The 22,115-nt window shown below is 37.6% G+C and overlaps 1 protein-coding gene across 2 annotated transcripts in view; it reads left to right on the forward strand.

The window, feature by feature from the left end:
• EXOC2 (exocyst complex component 2) overlaps window positions 1-22,115 on the forward strand; it is a 135,206-nt gene that overhangs the window by 108,240 nt on the left and 4,851 nt on the right. For both annotated transcript variants that reach the window (XM_032181287.1, XM_032181288.1), the window contains exons 24-26: window positions 14,977-15,032; window positions 18,221-18,343; window positions 20,863-20,924. In XM_032181287.1, the coding sequence (XP_032037178.1) occupies window positions 14,977-15,032; window positions 18,221-18,343; window positions 20,863-20,924 (241 nt within the window). The remainder of the gene's footprint in view (window positions 1-14,976; window positions 15,033-18,220; window positions 18,344-20,862; window positions 20,925-22,115) is intronic.

Consider the following 22,115-nt stretch of genomic DNA (forward strand, 5'->3'; position numbering starts at 1 on the left):
CAGTGTGTTATTGTTACTCATAGGTGACTGTGGCTCTCGTTTCTCTTAATGGCTGATCTGTAGTAGAGGTTTGTGCCTGCTGCTGCTTCTACCTAAGTCATAGTCCTCTAACTGAAATTACAAGGGTTCCAAATTTTGCCTTTAAAGTCCCAAGTTAAAAGCTTGCTTTTGTTCTAGGTAAACTAAACTGTGTCAAAACTGCTATACTTGTCTTAGCAGAGAGCTGCCAGAATGATGACAAACGTTACTCAGTCTTCCTATATGGTTCCTATACATGATACTTGTGCTTAAAGAATAGTTTTGTCATGTTAACCTTTGGCATGTAGGTACTAGTTAAAAACAGTCCACAGCACTGTGCGTTCCCCCCTGATAACGATGCTTAGTGACTTGTTGTGGGGATCCTTCAAGAGCTGTACGGATATATAGTGATGCAGTAGTTCCTATACCACCTGTGCAGATGCAGAGAATCATGTAAAAATATCTGAAAGTTGCCCAAGATGATTCATCAGGGAAGGTCCAAAAGCATTGACATATTTAGTAAAGATATCGGTCACTTCGTGTTCTGGTTACAGCTTGAAATGCTGCAAATGGGGATTGTGGTCAGTAAAACAAGTACTGAATTCAGGACAAAAAAGGTGTGATAAAGACGAACATTTTCTAATCCCTGAATGTGTACTGTAGCTAAGGATGTTTAGTTCTTAATATTTTAAAAACACGGATGAAAATACCGTCTCCAAAATGTACCTTGTTACTTTTGACAGCTAAATAAGCTAGCAGAGTGGGAAAATAGTTGCCTACTCCAAGCTTCGGTAACACTTTCTGCCCTGGGGTATGTTTTTATGTTAAAAATTTTAGTCTCAGCTTTCTATACAAAAATTCTATACAAAATTCACCCTAGAGCATATTCTCCGTATAGCCAAGTTATCAAGCCCTTGAACTCTTACTTTTTAAGTGGGAAAATATGATAGACTTCTAACAGTACAGCAGATCTGTTGTAATAAAAAGCATTTCATTAGCTTAAAATTTCTTTACACAACGAATAGCAATTTAAATTTAATGAAACACTTAAACTTTATTGATGTTTGGATGAAATTATAGTGCTGGACTTGTTCAGTGGTTGAAGTAATTCAAAATTATTAAAATCCTTTACTTTGAACTGTGAAAAATCTTAAGCTTTCCAGTTATTGTGGGTCACTCCTGAGTCCGGATAGCTTCCAAATGTTAAATTTGGACTTGAACAATTTTTACAGATCTATTGTTCAGGTCATGCAAAGACATTCTTCATTTCAAACCCTTGCCCTTTTCAAAATGCAGTTTGGATTCAGTGAAACTTGGAAGTGAAAAACTATGAAATAGTAAGTTTGGAAGCCAGGGAGAGTTCTCACCTTCACTCTAATAAATAGGATGAATATGCAATCTCACTAGGTTGCTGTGTGCCTAGCAAATTTTTTTATCTTTTTTTTCTGTTTTCTTTTTCCTTGCAGAGTAGAGGGCAGTGAGTGCTTTTTGTTTGTTCGTTTGTTTGTTTTTTACTGCAGTAATATCTCTAAAAGCTGCTGTGGTATGGTTCCAAGTCACTGCATATGTAAACACACAGATAAATAACATTCTACACTAAGTCCAGCTTATGGCATTGTTTGGTCATAAATTTAAAGTATACTCTTGTGAGTAGTTGATTTACCGATCCACAGGCCTTAGACTTCAGTAGATGCTGCAGTCTTCAATACCTACATTGGTAGAAGTAAGGACTGTCTGAAAGTCAAAATGATGACTACCTCTTCAGTCATCACAGGTTGTCACATCTGTGAAAAAGAAAGTACATTTTACCATAGAAACTGAATCTGAGAATTTTCCTTTGTACATCTTCCAGGGAATACACTAGATCTGTATGCAACCAAAGTCCCTTTCTTCCTTTAGGTCTTTCCCATGACTCTGTACTTCCACCATGCCTGCAGAATATTGCTGCCTATCTATGTTTGCCTGTAAGCTAAAACCCTGGCATTAATTTGGTTGCTGGTTTACTGAATTTAATTAATAAGGACAAATAAAAATCCTGTGTATTGACAAATGCACAGGCAGTTTGGAAGAAAGTATGTAAAAATATTAACAGTCAGTTTTGTGGTTTAGTTCTGTGTGGCAATGGCTTGCATATTTTTGAGTTAACATTCACAGACCTTTGCAGAATTGATATACAAAAGTATGGGGTTGTATGTTATATCCATGCCCCATCATAGAAAAAGTTACTTTGACCTGCCTGTTACAATTTTGCTACAGGTACAATTCAATAGCAATAGTACAATTATTTTTTTAAATTGCTAACAAAACTATGCAGTAAAAGACAGAAAAAAAAAGTATATCTTATTGCTGCTAGTAATCCTGTTTCTCAAAACATCGCTTTTCTTATTTAAAGTCACTTTTTAGAAGTCCATGCTCTACTTTCATTTTCTGTGTTTGCTTTCTGATGTACTTACCAAAGTATATCTGTCTGAAGTCAGTGTAATAAGCATAAGATATATGGATATGTTGATGGGTGATTATTTTTTTTCCTGTAACTTGAAGGTCAGATGGATGCAGGACATAACTGGACACTAAAATTTTAGTGTCTGTATTGTTCTGAGTACTTTGACGTGACATTGGTCTCTTTTGGATCAATCGGCTTCAGTTTTCTGATTTCTTATAATAATAATGTTTGAGTGACAAGCAAAGTAAATTCATAAACATAGTATATCTCTAAACCCATTCTTCGTTTATGAAATTGCTGTCATTTTGCATATGACAGGCTATTATTACAGTAACAGTGACTTCAGGAATTGAGAAGAACACACAGTTTCCTGAGCGAGTCTGTTTTGAAAGGTTTTAATAATTTTAGGTTTTATAAAATCATGAAAGGACACCTTCAGGGTGCCTTAAAAATGATGTGTTTGAAAGAAATAAATGAATATTCTTGCAGACTATGCTTGGTTTGTGTTAATGAAAGGAAATATTGCTTGAGATTTTTGGATTCAACTGTTCTCAGTTTTGATAGAGATGTTGATTTTTAGCATATTTTACGGTTAACAAAATGACTTGCTTTTGCCATTGAACTGGTCATCTGGTATCTTAATGGTGCATATAGCTCTTTTTATCTGTGAAACACATCTTCTTAAACTGTCATCTCTCGCCACTGCATAAATCCTCCTGCACTGGGACATAGGGTGGCAGTGTGAAGGGTTGGTTTATCTTGCTGGCTTCGACCCCTCACTGACATCTCTTGTCACTGTCACGTTAGCACCCAGGTGTTAACACAAGTATCTGTAGATTGAGAGGTGTGTTTCAGCTTGGCAAGGACCCTTGAATGTGATGAGTTGTAACACAGAGGGTTTTGGAACCCTTTGTCTAAATTGTGAGATGAGAGGGGTGCGATTGGTTTCTTTTTTTCCTAAATGGTTCACTTGTCAAGAATTTTGAAAAGCCTCTAGGTCAACGATGAGCTGGGCACAGCACTGGAAACTGTGAGGGTACCAGGTTTCTAATGAACATAGGTACTAGTTTTAGAAGATGATGATAATTTAGTATGTCCACCGCCCCCCAGATGCTCTGTTCTGCAGTTTCTTGATTTTTCTGAAGTCTGAAAAAAAACAAGAGAGAATTTTTAAGCAGCAGTGTAGTTTCCTGGTCAGTTGCTCTAACTTTATTTTATGAGATGTGTTGATGCAGATGGCACTTTTGAAAATGCGCGCAGTGTCTATCAAATCTATATGCTAAGCAGTCTGTGCCCTCTTCTGTACAATATCACGTCTTGTTTCTCTTGCTCACAGACACTGGAAACTTAAGGATGTTCTGCAGACAGGAAACACCCATTCACTTTCCACATGGTCAAATGTCATTTTCTTGGACAGAAGCATCTCAGTCTTGCCTTACAAACTGCTGAAATCACTGGGAACCTAGTCATACCAGGGATGTGCGTTCTGCTGATTTTTCATCACCTTACATATTAGTTATTAATACTCTCTGCTTTATCAAAAGAAAAGGCTCCAGCACTTAAAGAAACACACTGTTCTTTGGGTGGAAATCTAGTGATAATAGGACTTACATACATAATGCAATGTGTTGAAAATGATAGAGAGGCATAGGGAGGGAATTTGTGTAAAAGTTAAGATTTTTTTCTTGTGGAGAATAAAACTGTATTTGCTTAAGAAGATGTCCTATATCTCTAATGGATTGCTAATAGAAGAAGTTCAGATAATGCTGAGGCGTGATTAGATGTATTTATATAAAGAAGGAGGGTTTGTTATATTTAAGAAACTTGTACGTGAATTTCATTCTTCAGAGCCTATTTTTCCCACTCAGGGAGAACAATGGTTTTGTTTTGGGTAGCTTATGTCATGTTGTAGTTGGGTGAGATGTCTTCTCTCACAGCACAATTTTTTCATCTACCTCAAACGAGCTACTTTAAAATATCTGATGCTTTGATTATTTTATACTGTTGAGTTTCCTCTTAAATCACACAGCCACTTATATTCAGACAAAAAAAGACCTAACAACCCCAGCACTTACTACTGAAGTAGATGCAGTAAGATTTATTTATTTATTTATTTATTTATTTATTTATTTGATGGGCTGCTAAATCTGTATGGGAACACACTGTTGGCTGTGAAGTGTTTGTATTCTTATTCGGTATCAAGGTTATGTTCATGAGTTAATTGCCTGGTGCATACCAGGCAATGTTGTTAATAGCTAAATGACAACAAAAAGTCAAGTTTCCATGGGTCATGTATCTCAAGCACTGTGCTCTGCTAAGGATTATTGATATATTTGTTCACAGGAGGGATTTGGGTGAACTGATGCCTGTGTATGTTTTTGATGATGATGTGTGGATAGCTATAAGCTCCAAATTAAGTTGTTGGTGTTCTGTTATTGTTTTTTAATTAGTGCATAGGCATTTTGTTTGGTGTAGAGCTTTTTGATTGTTTCTGTTGTATGTCTTTTGCCATTTATATCTCTTATTGCCTGATTAATGGGTTGAAATTTGGTTTATTCTGCAATAATTAAAGTAATTTGAAAGTCTTTGTGTTTCAGTTCTGAGTGTGGTATGTAGCATCCTTAGCTCATGACCTTCAGGTCTGGGTTGGTAAAATGCCCTTTACATTTTATGTTACTGTGTCTGGTAAAAGAAATGAAAGTAAATCCATCTCCTAACAAAATCTGTTAACAAAATTTTGACATATTGAACTGGCCTTCAGCTACCTGCACATCTTTTAAGCATTAGATGCTAGCAAAGATCTCTTCTTCCCAAGTGAAGCACTATTAGACTGTATTTCCTGTTATAGCCTTTGGCCTTTACAGGCTTTTCTGCTTACCTTTTGAATAATAAAGCAGACTATATTCTCTCCCAGAAAGCAGTGGATTTTAATGTGAGCAGTAAGGATTGGAAAGCAGCAAATATTCTCAACTGCAGGCTTCTTCAGCTGTCCCTCAGATCCGGGTTTGATGGAGTAGCAGACAGTTCACAATGTCAGCAGCAGCTTTGTTAAAAACATCTTAGTTTGGGCTATGCACAAGGGCTCAGTATAATTCTCTCAGCGTCCTCTTCTTGTAGACTGAAGCCTATGCGTAGATGAAGATATTAATCACAGCATTGGCAGTCTTTAGAGCTCTTGCTACTCCCAGCCAGCTGAAACACAGAAACTTTCAGGTTCTTTGAATATTATGACATAACTTCTGTTGTTTGAATTAAAATAGTTCAAAAAGTACAAGTAATGTAAGACTTGAAAGCCTTCATGTTTAATGTTTTTGGAAAGTAGTTTTGTGGCTACCTGTATCAAGTCTTTCAAGTGACATTCACTGCTACAACAAGATAGTGTCATGGCTGAAAATAAGAACAAGGCAAGTAATTCAAAAATGCAGTGCTCTGGCCTTCAGTTCTCAAAGTATTTGGCCAGACTGACTCTCAGCAATTAGATTTTGCCCTGTCTTGTGTCAGAACTGTGCTTTTAAAAGCATTTTCCTAGATAGATCACAAGTAATTCTTAATTCATTAAACTTCAATTTTTAATAGCTATTTTTAGGTCAGTTTTAGTTCTTCCCACTTTTCCTACAATTCCTAATGTGTTGTATGTTTGTGATAAGCATAGAATCATCCAGGTTGGAGAAGACCTCTAAGATCATCATAAGTTGTAAATCTAGACGTTTCTTAAAGACCTCCAGGGATGGTGACCTATGCAGAGGAGAATTTCAAGTAAACATTAATCCTATTCACCGTTTAATTAGAATGGAGCTCCTATGAACAATAGGTTTATCAAAACATTTTCAGTCTTACCAAGAAAGACCTGCTAATGAACTATTTATAGCAGCTTGTATCTATTTTTGTCAGTAGTCTAAGGACTGACTTAGGACAAACGGGTTAAAAAAACAGGAAATGTGGTTAAGTAAGCGGGTAATCTCTCCAGAGAGTTTCCAGTTTGCCTACACGTTCACATTTTCTTCTGAATACACTCTCAAAACAACACCAAGTACAGTACCTTGAAATCCATCTCTGCTTAAAGGAGGGAATGTTTCCAGCAATAGCAGGAAGTGGCCTAGAGAAAAGTTTTACAATCTTTGTTAAATTCAAATGAGGCTCTGGAGTCACTGTCTGTGTTTTTCTCGGCTTTAATAACATTGGAGCACTTCTATTGCATTTCGGTTGGTTTGGGTGTTATGAAATGAATCCATAAAAGTCTTTGAACACTGTCATTGTAACCTCACTTCTAGATTCCTTTTAAAACAGTGACTTTCCTCCAACTTTACCTTTTTCTTTTACATGGGATTGTGCTTGTTAGTTAATATACTATGCACATATTTTTGGTATTAGATATAAAATCATGTTTGGAGGTAGCAAAAGTAGTTTTATGAATCAGACTGGGTAAGTCTTACCGTGAAGCAGAAAATGTATCGAACATGATAATGACATCCATATAATTCCCAAAGAGGTATTGTTTGTGTTTCTTATTTTGAGGAGAGCAGAAGCAATAACATGCAAGTGAAAGCCATTCTTTGCTCTGCTCCTTATTTGTGTGTTTTGTTTTTTTTTTTTTTTGAATGGAACTAATTATTAGGTTTTTGTTTGTTTGTTTAATTTATTTGTGAGTCAAAAGGAAGAGTGAGTATAATAAATGAAGCAGCTTTAGTTGCGGTAAAGTCTGTGACCTGATGGAGTTCTTCTGTTTTTAGAATTACTGTCAGACATCAGTGTCCTGCTGTTGGGATCCTGCAGTGTACTAGAAATGTTTTTTATGCAGGGAAAACAACAAAGTGTGATGATAAATTTATAGTAATTAGAAAGAAACAGGCTTGTCTAGCTACTTTAATTTAGAAAACAGGCCACTGGAAGTAACAGAATTTGAAGCTGATTTCCTATCAACTGTCTTTAAAGGCAGAAACCTGTGTGCTGTTGTAAAGAGTAAAGGTGAGCTGCTTTGTTTTGTCCATGGGGAAATTCCAAGTCACGTATCTACTTTTTTTTTCTTTCTTTTTAACATCTGCAGGGTGTTGGGTTAGATGATAACACTGTGTGGGTGGGGACACTTCAGTAAAACAGCATGACATACTCACATACAAGTGCTATAGTTCATGAAAGACTCATGTCTGCAAACAAGTTAGGTTTCTTTCTATTCCACAGTTAGGAGACTATCTTGAAAGGTACTGGCTTCTTGGAAATTAAAATATTAATTTTCTAAATGAGGTATTGTATTCACCGCAGTAATTGGAAATAGTAGCTAGCTATTAAAATTATTTTCCAGAAATAATAAACCAGTTAGGGCATTTGCTAATGAGGCGAGTAGAGTTTGTTGTTCTAGAAACTTAAAAAGTTTTTGGCTGTAATGGAATTTTAATTCTTTCAGTTAATAGTATGTTTGAATTAAACAGACTGTCAAATTTTCTCTGATCGTAAATATTAGATTTCTAAATAGTTTGTGGGGAAAACACCTTGATTCAAATGCATTTTGTATAGAATAAATCATAAAATGATTTTTGCTACGCAGCCTTGGTATAGAATCTCTAGCTCATCTCTGAAATATTTTGTGTGTAAGGTGTGTTATAAACCAGGTTTATTCAGAATGCTGCACGCTAAAAAAAGTTTTGTCATTCGTTTTTCATTCCACTTTTCTTCTGTGCTACCTCTCGTTTGATTCATAGAATAAAGTAGTTGATGGTTAGAGCTTCGATCTGCTCAAGGTGCCAGGCAGTTGTCTGTAAGTTAGGGAAGCCTACAGCTGTTCTGCAGCTCTCTTAAGGTTTGTGTACCAAGTCGTGTTTGCACTGATTTATTTTTTTAAATCCTTCTAGCAACTTCTGCATGCAGACACCAACCTCTTTGCTGACCTGCTGTGACCTCAGATGGTGTTTCACTTTTTAATGCCTCTTCCCCCTCCCACCCATTCTGTCTTACCTGTTTATATTTTTAGTTTTTTAAGAAGAGGTTACTTGCTTTGAGTCGGAAGTTATGGGTTAGGTTGGGTTGGAAAGTGAAATTCTGTGGTGTGTGCTGGGCAATCGGGCAGCAGGCTTTGTCGGGAGGCTTCCATTGAATCGTCCAGTTCCCAAGAAGGCTCCTCCAGGCAGGACAGTTATTGCTTGGCATGTTGCAAAGTGTGATCTGGGGTTCCAAGAACCGCCAAAATACAAACAGGCTGTGATCCTACAGGGTAGGGTATCCTGCTAGCCCTTATTGCTGTTTTTGTAACACGGTGTTTCTTGGAGGGAAAAAAAAACACGTCCTAACCACACTGGAAATGATGCTAGAGTAACTGCAGTTAAAGCAGTTGTTAAATAATATTGCTGTTGCCTCAGCTACAGCACAGCCAGAATCTAGAGGAAATTCAACAGTTAAAATCAGACTGTTTAAAGAAGTTACATGGCTTTGTGGATGCCATTGATGAGTTTCTTTTTTAATGTGCACTGCGCAGCACTGATTAACGACTTGCAAAAGATGTGTGCAGGTTTTTTTTTTTTTTTTTTTCCAGCAGTTTCGTATAGCAAAGTAAAAAAACTTAGAGAAGAGCTGCAGGAGTTTAACTGACAGTTCAAAACACTGCGTGACAGCTGGAAAGTACTACATTTCTGAAGCTTGGAGATGAACATTTCTAATATCGATTCAATTAAATCTGTCAATAGGATATAATGTAATTAAGAATATATATTAAGGTATTTAAAAAGCAGGTATCTTCCTTAAAACAGAGCAGATGAAATCATTTTTTTTTCATTTATCCTCCTTTATGTGTTGTTATTTCTATATTCACTGTCAGCAGAGCAAACAAAACATCAAATATTAAGTGCAGCTAGGTATGAAAACCATTCATGTCTCTGGATCACCATAGTCTGTCTCATGTTACTTTTAAGGAAAGTTTTTATCAAGAAGTAATCAGGCAAAAAAAAAAAAGTTTCAGACTGATTGACTGTCACTGGCATAACTCACTGAACGGAACAATAAATTGTACAAACATTGCATACAACTGGATGAGCTTAAAAGTTGAAATTTCAGACTCTCGGGCATCAATTTTCCTAGCTCGACCAAGTCATGCTCAAGCCTCAAGGCCAGCAAATTCAGTGCTTGCTTTTCAGAGGCACTAAGAATTGCTCCCCTCAGCAGCAATTGCTTGCCGAAGCAAGTACTGGCCTCCTACAGAGGCCAAAAAGCTCCCTGTTGCTCCCTCAGTTGGTGGCTCTGTGCCTGCCGAAGGCTCATTTTTGTTTCAGTCCCTCAGAGTTTAGGTCAAGTCGCACTTGAAACAGGGATGGTCACTTGGTCAGTGTGTGAAGAACCGTGCTTTTCCTCTTTGGTGAAAACTTTGCTTTTCAAAAAAAAAAAAAAAAGGCTAAAATTAAGTGACAGCTGTTGAACTGTAGAGCGTCTAGTTAGTTAATGGCTTTTCTCGCTCCTCCACAGAAGAGCTGCAGCTTTTAATGCTCCTGCCTGGTTTTATTTGACTGTGAGTTGACCTTGGACCCTTCTTTCTTTCTGTCCCTTGTATCCTCTAATCCTCATCACTTGTGCGGCTTATTGACAGTGAATTGAGGTAACTGCTGACACCATCCACTTTTTCTAAACAGTTGTATGCTTTTATCCCGCCCTCCTCCTTTTCACACAATCGGCAGGCTGAAAGGATTGTTTAGCAAGAAACAGCAGCGAAATTAGCTTCCCAGGCCTCCTAGGTCTGTCCATTTCAAATGAGACCCCAATTTCACAAGAGTTTAAAATATGTCAAACCCAAGCTGCTGGGGATAACATTTCCTGTGTGTTTGTGTTGTCCTAGCAGAACTACTACTCATTCTTTGAACTTGTGTTTTCTACTCTGCAGAATAGGTTAAAAAAAAAAAAAAAGTTTACTCATATCCTCTTTTCTTACTCTTGAATGACTGGGATCATTTGAAAAACTTTGTTGGCTTCGGAAAAAAATTCATCCTGTTGAGTTCAGTTGTAGCATGTGTAAGTTTTGTTCTATTTGTGCCTGCAAGTTTTTGTAGCTTCTTTGCATCTTAGAATTACACATACGGTATTGCAGTTCCAACTTCTGCATGCTTATTCAGTCACTTTGGAGGTTTCCTAGTAGAATGCTGTCATCTATGTACTTGGGGGAAATATAGCTCTTAGAACCACATGTGGGACAACTGGTAGCACTACCCCCTCCGAACATCTCCTGAATGACTCCTGCATTGTCAGGCTACGAGATCAGTTTCTGCTAATCCTCAGAACCACAAATCTTTTTCCGTTCTCCTTTTCCCATAGTTCACACAGTCATCCTTGCTACGGCTTTGTAGTATCGTTAAAATTGCTCGTAGATGTAGACTTTCTGACGGATTTCATTTGTAAAAATGTTAATAGGTGATATAGACTGGAAATTAAATTTAATGGATAATCTTGCTAGATTTTTTTTTACTGGTAAAAAGTACAGTGGAGGGCCCAAATTGGAAGATGCTATTTTAAAGTTTCTGTCAGCCATTGTGATAGTTGATGGCTGAAACTGTCCTTCATTTATATGTCTCAAGTCTTCCCATCCATTTTCTTTAGAGCGTTCGTGGGGCTTTGTTAGTGGAAGCTAGAATTCCAGTAAGTCAGATTCTTTGGTGTTAAGAATAGAGTGGGAGTGGAATGCATTTATGCTGTAACAAAATAATAACATTTTCTTGAGAGAAATTGCAAGGGCTTGTTGAGACTTTCTTTAACACGTTTCTGTCAGAAGCTATGGAAAGGTATTGTATTTGCGCTTCAATATGCTAAATAAGAGGTATTTTAGACTTAAGAATGTTATGTTTCACTTGATTAGCCTAATAGTTGCAACCTACAGTTATATGCTGCATTAGCTTTCAGTGCTATATAATAGGACTGGCAGCATGGTGTCCCAAAAACTGTAATTGCGTGGGCTGCTGAACAGTTGTAGAGAAAGCTGCACAAAAATTCTATTCTAGACAGAATTTTTTCATTTTGAAATGAATTTCACAACAAATTCACAGTTGGATGCCACTGCTTGTATTTCCACTGAATCATACTCCAGAAAAGTAATACTTTGCTTCAACAAAGCCTGCCACAAACAGTGCAGTGATATAAATCAGAAATTGGATATTTTTTAATTGTAGTTGTTCAAAATATAGTATAGTCATTAACTATGCCTGCAGGTCCTGACATTCAGATATGCTTGGCTTTGTCTCCACATGCAAAAAACTAAAATCCTTCATAGAAAAAGAAGAGAAGGGCTGGGGGGGGGGGAAATACCCTTTTTACCTTTTTTATGTACTGTTCATGATAGGAAACTGACTCCCAGGCAGCAATGGTTTTCACACCACTACATATTCAACAGCAGTGTGAGATCAAACCTGTTACATGGTTACTTTTAATTTCCAGCCTAAATTTACTGATGGACAATTAATTTCTATCTTTCTTTGGTGTGCCAATATTGTTCTTAAGCTCAACTAGTTCTCTCTTTTCTCCCTGACTGCCTCTACTTACTGGCCTTTTTGGAGTGCAGTCGCATCCTCTCTCCACCTTTGGTTAGTTTAGCTTACCAAGTCAAGGTCTTTCAGACTCTTAGATGCTGTAATTAAGGCAACTACAGTTTTATATGCGTGGACTGCCTCTAAGCTGCATAGCTTTGCTACTAATATTAGCTCAGTTTGTGCTGAATTCTTTGGTGTTAAATTGCAAAGCCTAAGAAACTGAGGAAATATTTGAGCTTGTGCTGAGTCCTCTGATTCTGCAGTCATAACAGAACCACAGGAACATCTCATTAGTGCTAGCTGCTGGAATTGCAGCAAAGAAACAGTCTCCTGTAAGCTCTTATGGGCAAGGGTGCAAGGTGAAAATGGTCATTTATGTGGTCTGTCTTAGGCAGTGGTGCTTAAAACCTGGTGCTGATTTTGCTGACATTAGTATTTCATGTTCGTTCAAAGTGACATTACCTGGTTGTAAACCCTAACCAAGTGGCTGTATTTTTTAAGAATTTTGTCATGCAAGGTTTCTTCAGACAGAGATGATAGCCAACCTTTTTTTTATTATCAACAGCCAAAAGCAGCTTAATTTGGATGTTCTCACAGCAGCAGCAGACAGAATTAGCAGCTCCTGTGCTGAACCAACCTGTTTAAAAGCACCTGAAGAGACACGCTATCTCAGGAGCTCTGGTGGGATGGGTGGAAGATGAGGAATCTTCCGTCAAACCACATCACTCTCTCATACAACCCACCTAGGTCAGCCTGTATGCATCCCAGCATTTCACTCACCTCCCAAATAACGCTTCTTCCCAGCTCAGCCAGCTGGCCTCCTCTTTTTAGGGCAGACACCTGCCCTCTCTGTTTATAACTTTGACTGATTAATGAACATGCTCTGACAGTGCTCAAGCATCCATGAGGGACCATATAAGTCCTAACGTTGAATGGCATTTGTGCAAACGTAAAAGCACACAGTTTCCACATGAAAGATCCTCCTGTCACAAGATGAGGCCAGTAGACAGCCAAGAGCTGAATACCGCATAGGTTTGCAGACTGAAATCAACGCTTTGCACCCTGAGGTTAACTGTAAACCAGCTCCCAAATCTGCCCTGTACCTCTTGATGTGATTTGCATACCACCGTTTGGTGCCTTGTCAAGGTCTATATGACTGTGGGAGGTGGTACAAATTTTGTCCTCTGTGATATGAAGCCCGGGGGGGGGGGGGGGGGGGGATTTAAACTGGGGCAGAGTGAGGCAGGAGGAGAGCAGCAGAAGAGGAAAAAGGAAGGGGGTGTTGCATTTCCACACATACCTGTGATCTTTTGGTGTGGTTCGAGTTCTGGTGTGTAGCATCCTTACTTTGTTTTGCAGGTTACAGAGGAGAGAGAAAAAAAAAAAAAAGTTTCATAAAATTTCTGATATTGCTCTATTCCTCCCTCCCTTCCTTCCTTGTTGCAAAAAAATCACTAAGATAACAAGAAATTATATGCTTGCATACTAGTATACTATGTTGTTTGATTTGTTGTTGGTCTAGTTTAAATGGAAAGAATGACAAATTTTTCAAGGAAAAGAATAAAGATAGCAACAAAAGGTATTAGAGATGTTTTGGAATATATCTGAAATGCTTGTTTTATTCTTTACCTTTTTCATTAATTTGCATTTCTTCCAAAGTGAAAATAGAACATTATTTCTGTAAAGATCATTATTCTTCTGTATGTTTAGAAACCAAAGTGCTTTTAGTGAGAGCTGTTAAGTCATCTTTGACGTGTGCCTCTTCGCCATGAACTTCTGAAACGGAGATGGCCTGTGCACGGGTTTGGGTGCAGAGCTTAGCGACATCCTGGCTACGTGTTGGAAAGGGCTCCTTGTTCAGCATCTCTCCCTCCACTTTCCCCTAAATGCCCTTGTTTTCCGCCAGGAGACCTGCGGGGGTGCTTCAGGAAGCACCCTTCAATCTGAACTCTAGGCCGCACGGCGTAGTGTCACACGGCATAGACGTAGGCAAAAACGTGTTTGTATCTCATGCAAGGGGATCCCGTCTTCCTTTTGTCCTACTCTCATAAAGTTTTTGTCCATAAGGATTGTCTAGGAAAGAGTAAGTATCTCCTTTTTAGATCTTGGGGTAGGCTGTGGGAACAGCGTTCACTTCATAAAGCAAATTTAACCACAGCTGAGATGGCAGTTGCGAGACATTGCTGTCTCTATTCAAGACACTATTCACTACCGTATCTTAGATCTTCCAGATCCTTCCTGCCCAGTCCTCTGAAGTTATTCCAGATCCACAGCAGTGCAGGGGACTGAGAGCCTGTCCTAACTGTAAAACATACCCTGCTGAATGTCCTTCTGTTTAGGGCATAGTATAAATTGACAATTATTTCACTTCTTGGTAAATAAAGTGCTTGCTTAACTTCTTCACCTTCCCCAGGAGGAAATTTTTACTAAGACATGACATCTCCGTATAAATTGTCATGAGTAATACCTTCTGAACCACTTTCAGAGAAAAAAGAATCCTTGCTATTTCCATCTATAATAATAATATACAGTTAGATAAGCTGATAAAGTAGCAAGGCCTTCTTGAAGGCTGTGGTATATAAGTGTTCCCTTGTATTCTCTGTTTCCTTATAACTTACCAAGTTGTAGTGCTTGTTCTGTGCCATGGTAAGTGCATTCCAGCAAGACATCCTGAAGTGTTTTTTTGTTTGTTTGTTTGTTTGTTTTTTGTTTTTTTTTTTTTATGCGAAGCTTTTATTAAATGGCAAAGCTGGTAAAATTGGGTTGCCAGAGAAGAATACTGAAACAGGAACCTGCTGGCTTTTTTAACCTTTTGCTGTAAGGAAATGTGCCTTTCTCCATTTGATTTGAAAAAGGAAATAGACTGGTGGTGTGGCTATGGAACTTTCTCTTTCTGCCTCTGATTGCAAAAGTGCTAGTGAAAGAAATGAAAAGAAAAAGTACAGTATTGAACTGTAGAATACTATGGCCTTGTTGAGATGATAGAATGAAAGTAATTATTTACCCTTTTTTGTTTTCTTTCAGGTGTCAGAAACTATTTGAAAGAAGCATTAGTGAATATCATTGCTGTGCATGCAGAGGTGAGAAAACTTCAGATTGTTCAATGCTTACATTCAAATGAATAATTTCAGTGTATTTTGCTCAGTAAATTCTGGCTTTCATACCCCTGAAAACTGTAGCTCTGTTGAAGTGTGTTCATTATAGATGTTGGTGCTTTGGGTTAGGTTTAGCCAACCGAGTATGAAACTGCTAACTTTTTTAAAGGCAGAAAGAGATGAACGGTTCCTGTTTATCCTCAGTAACACTTTGTTACATGTTTTGGAGTGCCTTTTTCTTTCCACTGTCTGATGAAAAAGAAAGCCAAAGTCTAAAGCTGAATTCTTCCCTTTCCTTACAAAGTGGGGGGAGGGAGGGGGAAGCAAGGTGATGATGATGCTCACTTTCTCTGATTAACTTTATTTTCCACAGCATATAGAAACAAGCTTGTGCTCAACTTTATTTAAAACAAATATTTGATATATGCCCTTTGTAGTGAAAAGGCAATATATATATCATATTCTTCTACATAGGATAAAAAATGAAAAGCTAAACACAGAATTTTTTGTAGTTTCTATATGGCACAAATAGCATTTGAAATACTTGGGTAGGCAATGGCTTATGACAGAGAGTCTATATTAAAATTTAAGTACTATTAACGGGTTGCAGAGCTACAGTTATTTGGCCTCTTGTGGTAATATACAGGAATTTTCTATAGTACTTTAAATTACAACTAGCTCTACAAGTTCCTTCCTTCTGAGTACTGAGAGTGTTATCAGATTACTATTGCTCCTGGTGTATATGCTGGTAATAGTATTACTCTTATCTTTGTATTATCAGAAATACCTTTCAAAATATCACTAGTATAGCTACTCTACGTATTAACATCTATTTATTAATCTATTTAAAGCCTGATAAGATTCATCTGAGGTTCCTTTTTATTTTACTCCTCCATGAATTACAAAGCTTCATATAAATCAAAATGTAGTATCTTCAAAAAAAATTGTTCTATCAGTTGCAATGTTACTGTTTGGATTTCAATATATGCTTACAGCAGTTTTCACACTAGCACTGATTATTTTACCAAATTCTTCAGAATGAGGGAGTAAACAAAACTAGATACCAACATGACATTCATTTGTTTTTGCAGTTTTTCAGTGTAGTTGAAATTAATAAAAATGAAAACGAGGGCTTGGGCATTAAAAGATTCAAAGGCATTTTTGACTTCTTTAGCTAATCCTGATAAAAGGCATACTTATTAAAATTCTCCTGCAGAAAGGTGCACTAGCTTCTGACTTCATTGAGACTGATACTAATTTTGGCCCAAATAGCGTGTTGCGTCATGAATTTTTACATGTGAAATATTGCAGAAATGTGAAAATGTGTCAAGACGAAACTCCCATTTGCACTGTTTTCTGCTGAAATTCTCTAAGCTGGGTCAGATTTAAGTTTAGTTAGCAAAGCTGCAAGTTTCTATAGTTTGAAACAGCAAAAATTATCAATCAGCTGAACAATGAACATGGAAAGAAAACTACCTTTGAATTCAAATTCAACTGAAATCAAAATAAGGGCATCGTATTGCAAATTTGTGATGATTCACCATTGCTGAGAACTTTTTTTTCTTGGATTCTGTATAGTAACATCAAGAGTGCTTGTTATGGGCACAAATACTCTTTTCTCAGTAGAAGATTTTTTGTGTGTTCCTGGTATGTTTGTGTTGAATTGCTCAGCAATATTTGCTGCTGAATAAGATGACCCATGCATAAATTACTTTTTCTTTACTGTAAAGCTAAGTATGTCAGTTACATAGCTTTTGTGGGTCAAAACAGTCAAAGTACATGCAAAGGCTGCATGTTCGACTTGTCAGTGATAAAAACTGATAGCTGGCATGTACCTATGTGGTCAGTGTACTTAGTCTGTGATGCAAATTTGCCTGTTTGAATGGTCAGCTTTATGGGATCCCTGATTATAATTCATTTCTTCAAGCACTGGAATGTGGGTAAGAATCCTACATTCATTTTTGTTCCCTTTAATTTATTTTCACGTACACGTATGAGTATCTTCTGTTATCTCTATCTACTTTTCCTTGTCAGACTCTATTCTAGCAAAATTTCAACTACTTAATTCTCTAGGTCATTTTAAAGAGGAAATCGGGGGAAACATTTTTTACAAACTCTATCCAGTTCATTTTCCTTCTTGCACCACTCTAGTCACATTATCTTCAGTTCCTTGTGTCATCTTTTTTCCCCAACCTCATGCAGTTTTAGTGCAGCTTTATCATCACCTTTAAGTCATGACACAGTTTTGATCTGTCTAGCCTATAGTCTCACTTCCTCCTATATCCAGCCTCTCGGTCTACATTTTCCCCAATTCTGTGTAGAACACCATACTTTATTTTTTTTCAATTCACCAACAGTTTCTCACTTCCTTAAAGTGAGCTTTAGGGAAGACTGGTTACTTCATGCTTTCCTTTAGGCATAGATCTAATGTTTAATTCTGTGGTGGTGGTAGGTCGCAGTTGCTGCTCTGAATCTCAGATGGAGGATGTGACCACTTTGAACAGTTGTACAAATAAACGGTTTAAAAACTAGTCTTGATGCATGGAAAAAACAGTAAGATGTAATGTAATGTAATGTAAAGCCCAGGAGCTAACAAATTGCAGTAAGGGAAAAATCTAAATGAAAATCCATTATGCCACCATAGTCTCAAACCCTTTTTAAGACTCTTCTCCACAGAAAGCATAAAGACACTTGCTGTTTGACAGTGATGAGGCAAGTGTGCAGCAGAGACTCTGCCACATATGAAAGGTTCTAAAAGAAATTGCAAAATGCTTGGGTAAAATGTGGCTGAATGCATAATTAGGTCAGTCAGTGACATAATCCTGAATTTAAAAGGTGCTATCCACAAAACAGCAGTTTATGTACAGCCACCTGACCACCTGCACGCATCAGGCGAGAGCAGATACTTTTCTTTTAGGCATTGCAAGAAAGCTGTAAGCATCACATGTCGGGTAGCAAGCACTGTGGTTAGCAGAGGTGATTGGCCAAAGCACAGGGCAAGCGTCAAAGGATTCTTCAGGTTCCAGCTGCCATGAATTTCTTTGTCCATTGTTAAAAATACAATGGCCCTTTCAATCAAAGCGTTTAATGCTTTTTACCAAAATGTTACTTTATAAAATACTTATGTCAATATATAGGCATTGTTCTCATGATTCTTATTTTATAAAAATCAGGTGTTTACCATTTCCAAAGACCTAGTTCCTCGGGTAATGTCAAGGATTGTGGAAGCAGTCTCTGAAGAATTGAGTCGACTGATGCAGTGTGTTTCATCCTTCAGCAGAAATGGAGCTTTACAGGTAGATGAATCATTTGTACTGTCAAACATCTGAGTTTATAAAACTTAGAATAACAGAGAGGTATAACGTGTATTTGTTAGATTTACTATAGCAGTGAAAACAAGGAGGTTAAAAGGATTAGTATACAACCTCTTTCTCATATTTATGGATGAATACCCTTTGGGATACTAGTCCTTGGGTTGATCATATTTTAGCGTTGTCGTTGTGTAAGTGCATAAAAGGTTACCCTTATCCTATGAGTTAAAAAGCATCATAGAATCATAAAACAGTTTGGTTAGGAAGGGTCCTTTAAAGATGATCTAGTTCTAACCCCCCTGCAATGAGCAGGGACATCAGTCATTAAATAAGGTTGCCTAAACCATCACAACGGTATCTGTTTAAGTTGTTGTTAAACTATCATTGTCCTGTCACAAAAAAAAAATACATTAAAAGAAAAGAAAAAAAAAAGTTTTATAATATTTAGAGGTTTAAAATCTTGAAAACGTGATATTGTAGGATCTTGTAAGTCTTTACAGAACTGGTCACATGCCTGTTGTGCTATTTCTGTGTTAGCACTCTGTCATAACACAGATGCAACAGATACTTTTACAATGCCCTCTTCATTTGTGATTGCACCAGTAGTTGTCTTTTCTGCTGAAAAAGTTTTAAAGGAGTTTATAGAAGAAGAGCTACATATGTTAAAAAACAAATTCCATTGACCTAATGATTGCTATGGCTGTAACAGGCAGGAAGAGGCAACCTTCATTTTTCATTGTCTGTGATAACATTCTTGCATTATCATGGGAAAATAAATATCCAAATGCAAGCTTTATTTTCCAATTGCTATTAGTAATTGCACATGACAGATAATACAGGAAGATCACAACCAAATAAGATTGGCTGCCAGCTTAAAACCAAATCAATGAACAGCAACAAAGCTACCTGTAAATTATTTTTATTTGACTGGATGACCCGCTCTATGAACTTGCTGTCTAAACCCATAACTGGAAGGATTTTCTCTCCCTTCTGCAAATTTCTCACTCATTATCCTTTTCTGTTCCTCTGAGCACAGAAAACCCTGTGTCACACAAGGCAGGAAACAGCAGTATAAGAGTGATCTGGGCCTGTGTCTGTCTGTTTACAAGAGACCTGTTTCCTAAGAGAAGCCTAAATCTGTACACCCACATCAGATGGCCCATACTTTCACAATGTTTGCCTTTACACTATGTTTATTTAGGCTGTGATGCCTGAGAATGTGACACTGTCACATGGTACTGGAGTTGGATTTAGTGATCTTTGTGGGTCCCTTCCAATTTGGGATATTCTGCTGCTGCTTCCTAACATGTAGGGAAAACTACAGAACCTTATATGTGGACCTTCAAGAACTCCCAGATAGTTTGGAGCACCATACAGAAAAGGTGAAACATTCTGTGGTGAGAAAGGCATTCCTTATGGGTATGGAATTGGTGGGTAGCTAGGTCCTATTCTGTGTGAGATTTCTGGTACAAAAAAAAAGATTCATTAGTCTCTGCTGGCTTCCTACCTAGGGGAGAGATAAGGAGAAGACATAAAAGCCAAATGCTTTCATTGGAATCAGAATTAGATGCCTATGCTATATTATAAAAAGTTTTGTTTTGGAAAAGTAATGTCACATTAATTTGTTCTAAATGTAGATCACTTTCTGTAATGACTAGCTGGATTAAATTGTACCTTGATGAATAAGAACTGAATCTGAATTTGGATGAAGTTCAATTTATAATTCAAATGAAATAGCTATAATATTGATCACGTTCGGAATGCTTGTTTCACATGAAAAATCTGAGTGAATATTTTTCAAAGACTGAAGGAAGATTTGTGAACTTGGTTTAATCCTTGAGTTCATTCTCCGCTCTTATGTATGGTAGAGAATGAACTAGGTGAAAATCAATACCTAGACATACAGTACCATGCAGGAGTCAAATCCCCAAGCTTGTGTGCCCACCAGGTGACAGACAAGAAGCAGAGCACGACCATTTTACTTCCTCATTTGATGGAAAAAAAATAAATTCAACAGCAAAACCAAGAATAAAATGTGTATTGACAGACTTTTGTACTCTTGTGTTTCCTTCCTTCCTGGGCAAGCCAGGCTGTAAGAAGTCAAGCTCACTATTAAAAAAAAATAAATAAAAAAGAAGCATACCCTATCAAGGTAGCATCCCTTTCTCTGTCTATAACAGAACAGAAAAGATGGAGCAGAATTAGAGTTTTATTACTGTTACTGAGAGACAAAACAATGTTTTCAGACTGCTACATAGTGACTGTGCAAACAGTTTGACTTGTATGAAAGTATGAAAAATGTGAAATTGTTCCTTCTAGCACTCTCTTAACTGATACAGCAGCATGGCAACCAAAAATACAGGAAACAAACTGTTAGAAGTCAAGGCTGCTTACCACTGAAGCATGCAGTAGCATTTGCTTCTAAAAAAGATGAAGCTTTGGGATACTGGTATTCTGATCAAAGGAAATTGTCTCTGTTTCAGTATTTGTATTTCTCTCTTTAGGCGAGACTTGAAATCTGTGCATTGAGGGATACAGTGGCCATATATCTAACACCTGAGAGCAAGTAAGTTGTGCTGTATTTTCTGACATTTCCATGTAGTGGAGTCCTTGGTAAACATGCAAAAACACATGGTGTAAATTAAGGATTTTCAAGAGATTGATACAAATAGAATATGTAATGTATTACATATATATGTGGGAAATTGATACTACTATGGCTTTATCATTTGAAAGAATTTGTGTTTTGTTTTGTTTTGTTTTTTGTAATTGATGACAAAGACTAGATACTCTTCATTCTTACCAAAGGAAGAGGTGGAGGGATGATGACTCTTACTTCAGCTACTGAGGAAAATGTTGCTAAGGCAAAAGCAGTTGCCACTGAGTTTCATCCATTTTTTTACAGAGGTCCCATAAAGCACACCACAGAGAGTCTGCCAGAGACTTCAAAGAGGCTACAGAACCAGACACCAGCAGGATCCCCTTAATGGAACATGGAGAATTAGGGTTCTCCACAAGCTTGTACATTACCCTACTCCTTTTCCACACACCTCATTGAGGAGAGTGAATTCAGCTTTACTCTGTCTATTAGAATGAAAAGCTTTCAGCAGTGCATCATTTCTTAGGGAGGTGAAAGACCAGAGCTAAACAGTGGGGGACATGCTCATGCATATGCTAATATAAGGGGAGAAAGAAAAACGTTGGCAGCATCAGTGGTTGGTGTAGTCAAGACACGTAAAAACACAAACTGTGGTAGCTGTCAGCAGTTTTGAGTAAAGTTCATTGATTGAAATTTCTAGTTGAGTATATGCAGGACTGGGTGTGTCCATTCACTATTTTTGATTACCTACACTTTTGTTAGGATTGGCATTACCCATTCCCACAGGTTGCGATTTGGTCTTAACTCTCTCTAAACTGACCAATATTTTGCAGGAGACATTGCAGGGCTTGAGGCGCTGATGTGTCTTCACGTCACTGCTGATGGTATTCTGTGGTGTCACTGCATTCAGTTTCAAGATTTGCTTCTTTGTACTGTGCGTCTGAGAGTGATGAAGACCTAAATGTGAACTATTTGGCACCAGCTTATATTGGATAAAATGAAAGTGCTATTGTTTCTGAGCAGAATGGGAGCGAATCAGAGTGAACCACGGAAGCTGGAGCTTCACAGATGCCTTTTTATTCCTGGTCCCTTCACTAGCAGTAGATGCCACAAGCTACCAAATTAATATTAATTCTGCTGAGAGAAGGTTGTACCCAT

This window comes from Aythya fuligula, chromosome 2 (assembly GCF_009819795.1).
Source record: "Aythya fuligula isolate bAytFul2 chromosome 2, bAytFul2.pri, whole genome shotgun sequence".
In the NCBI taxonomy this organism is placed as follows: Eukaryota; Metazoa; Chordata; class Aves; order Anseriformes; family Anatidae; genus Aythya; species Aythya fuligula.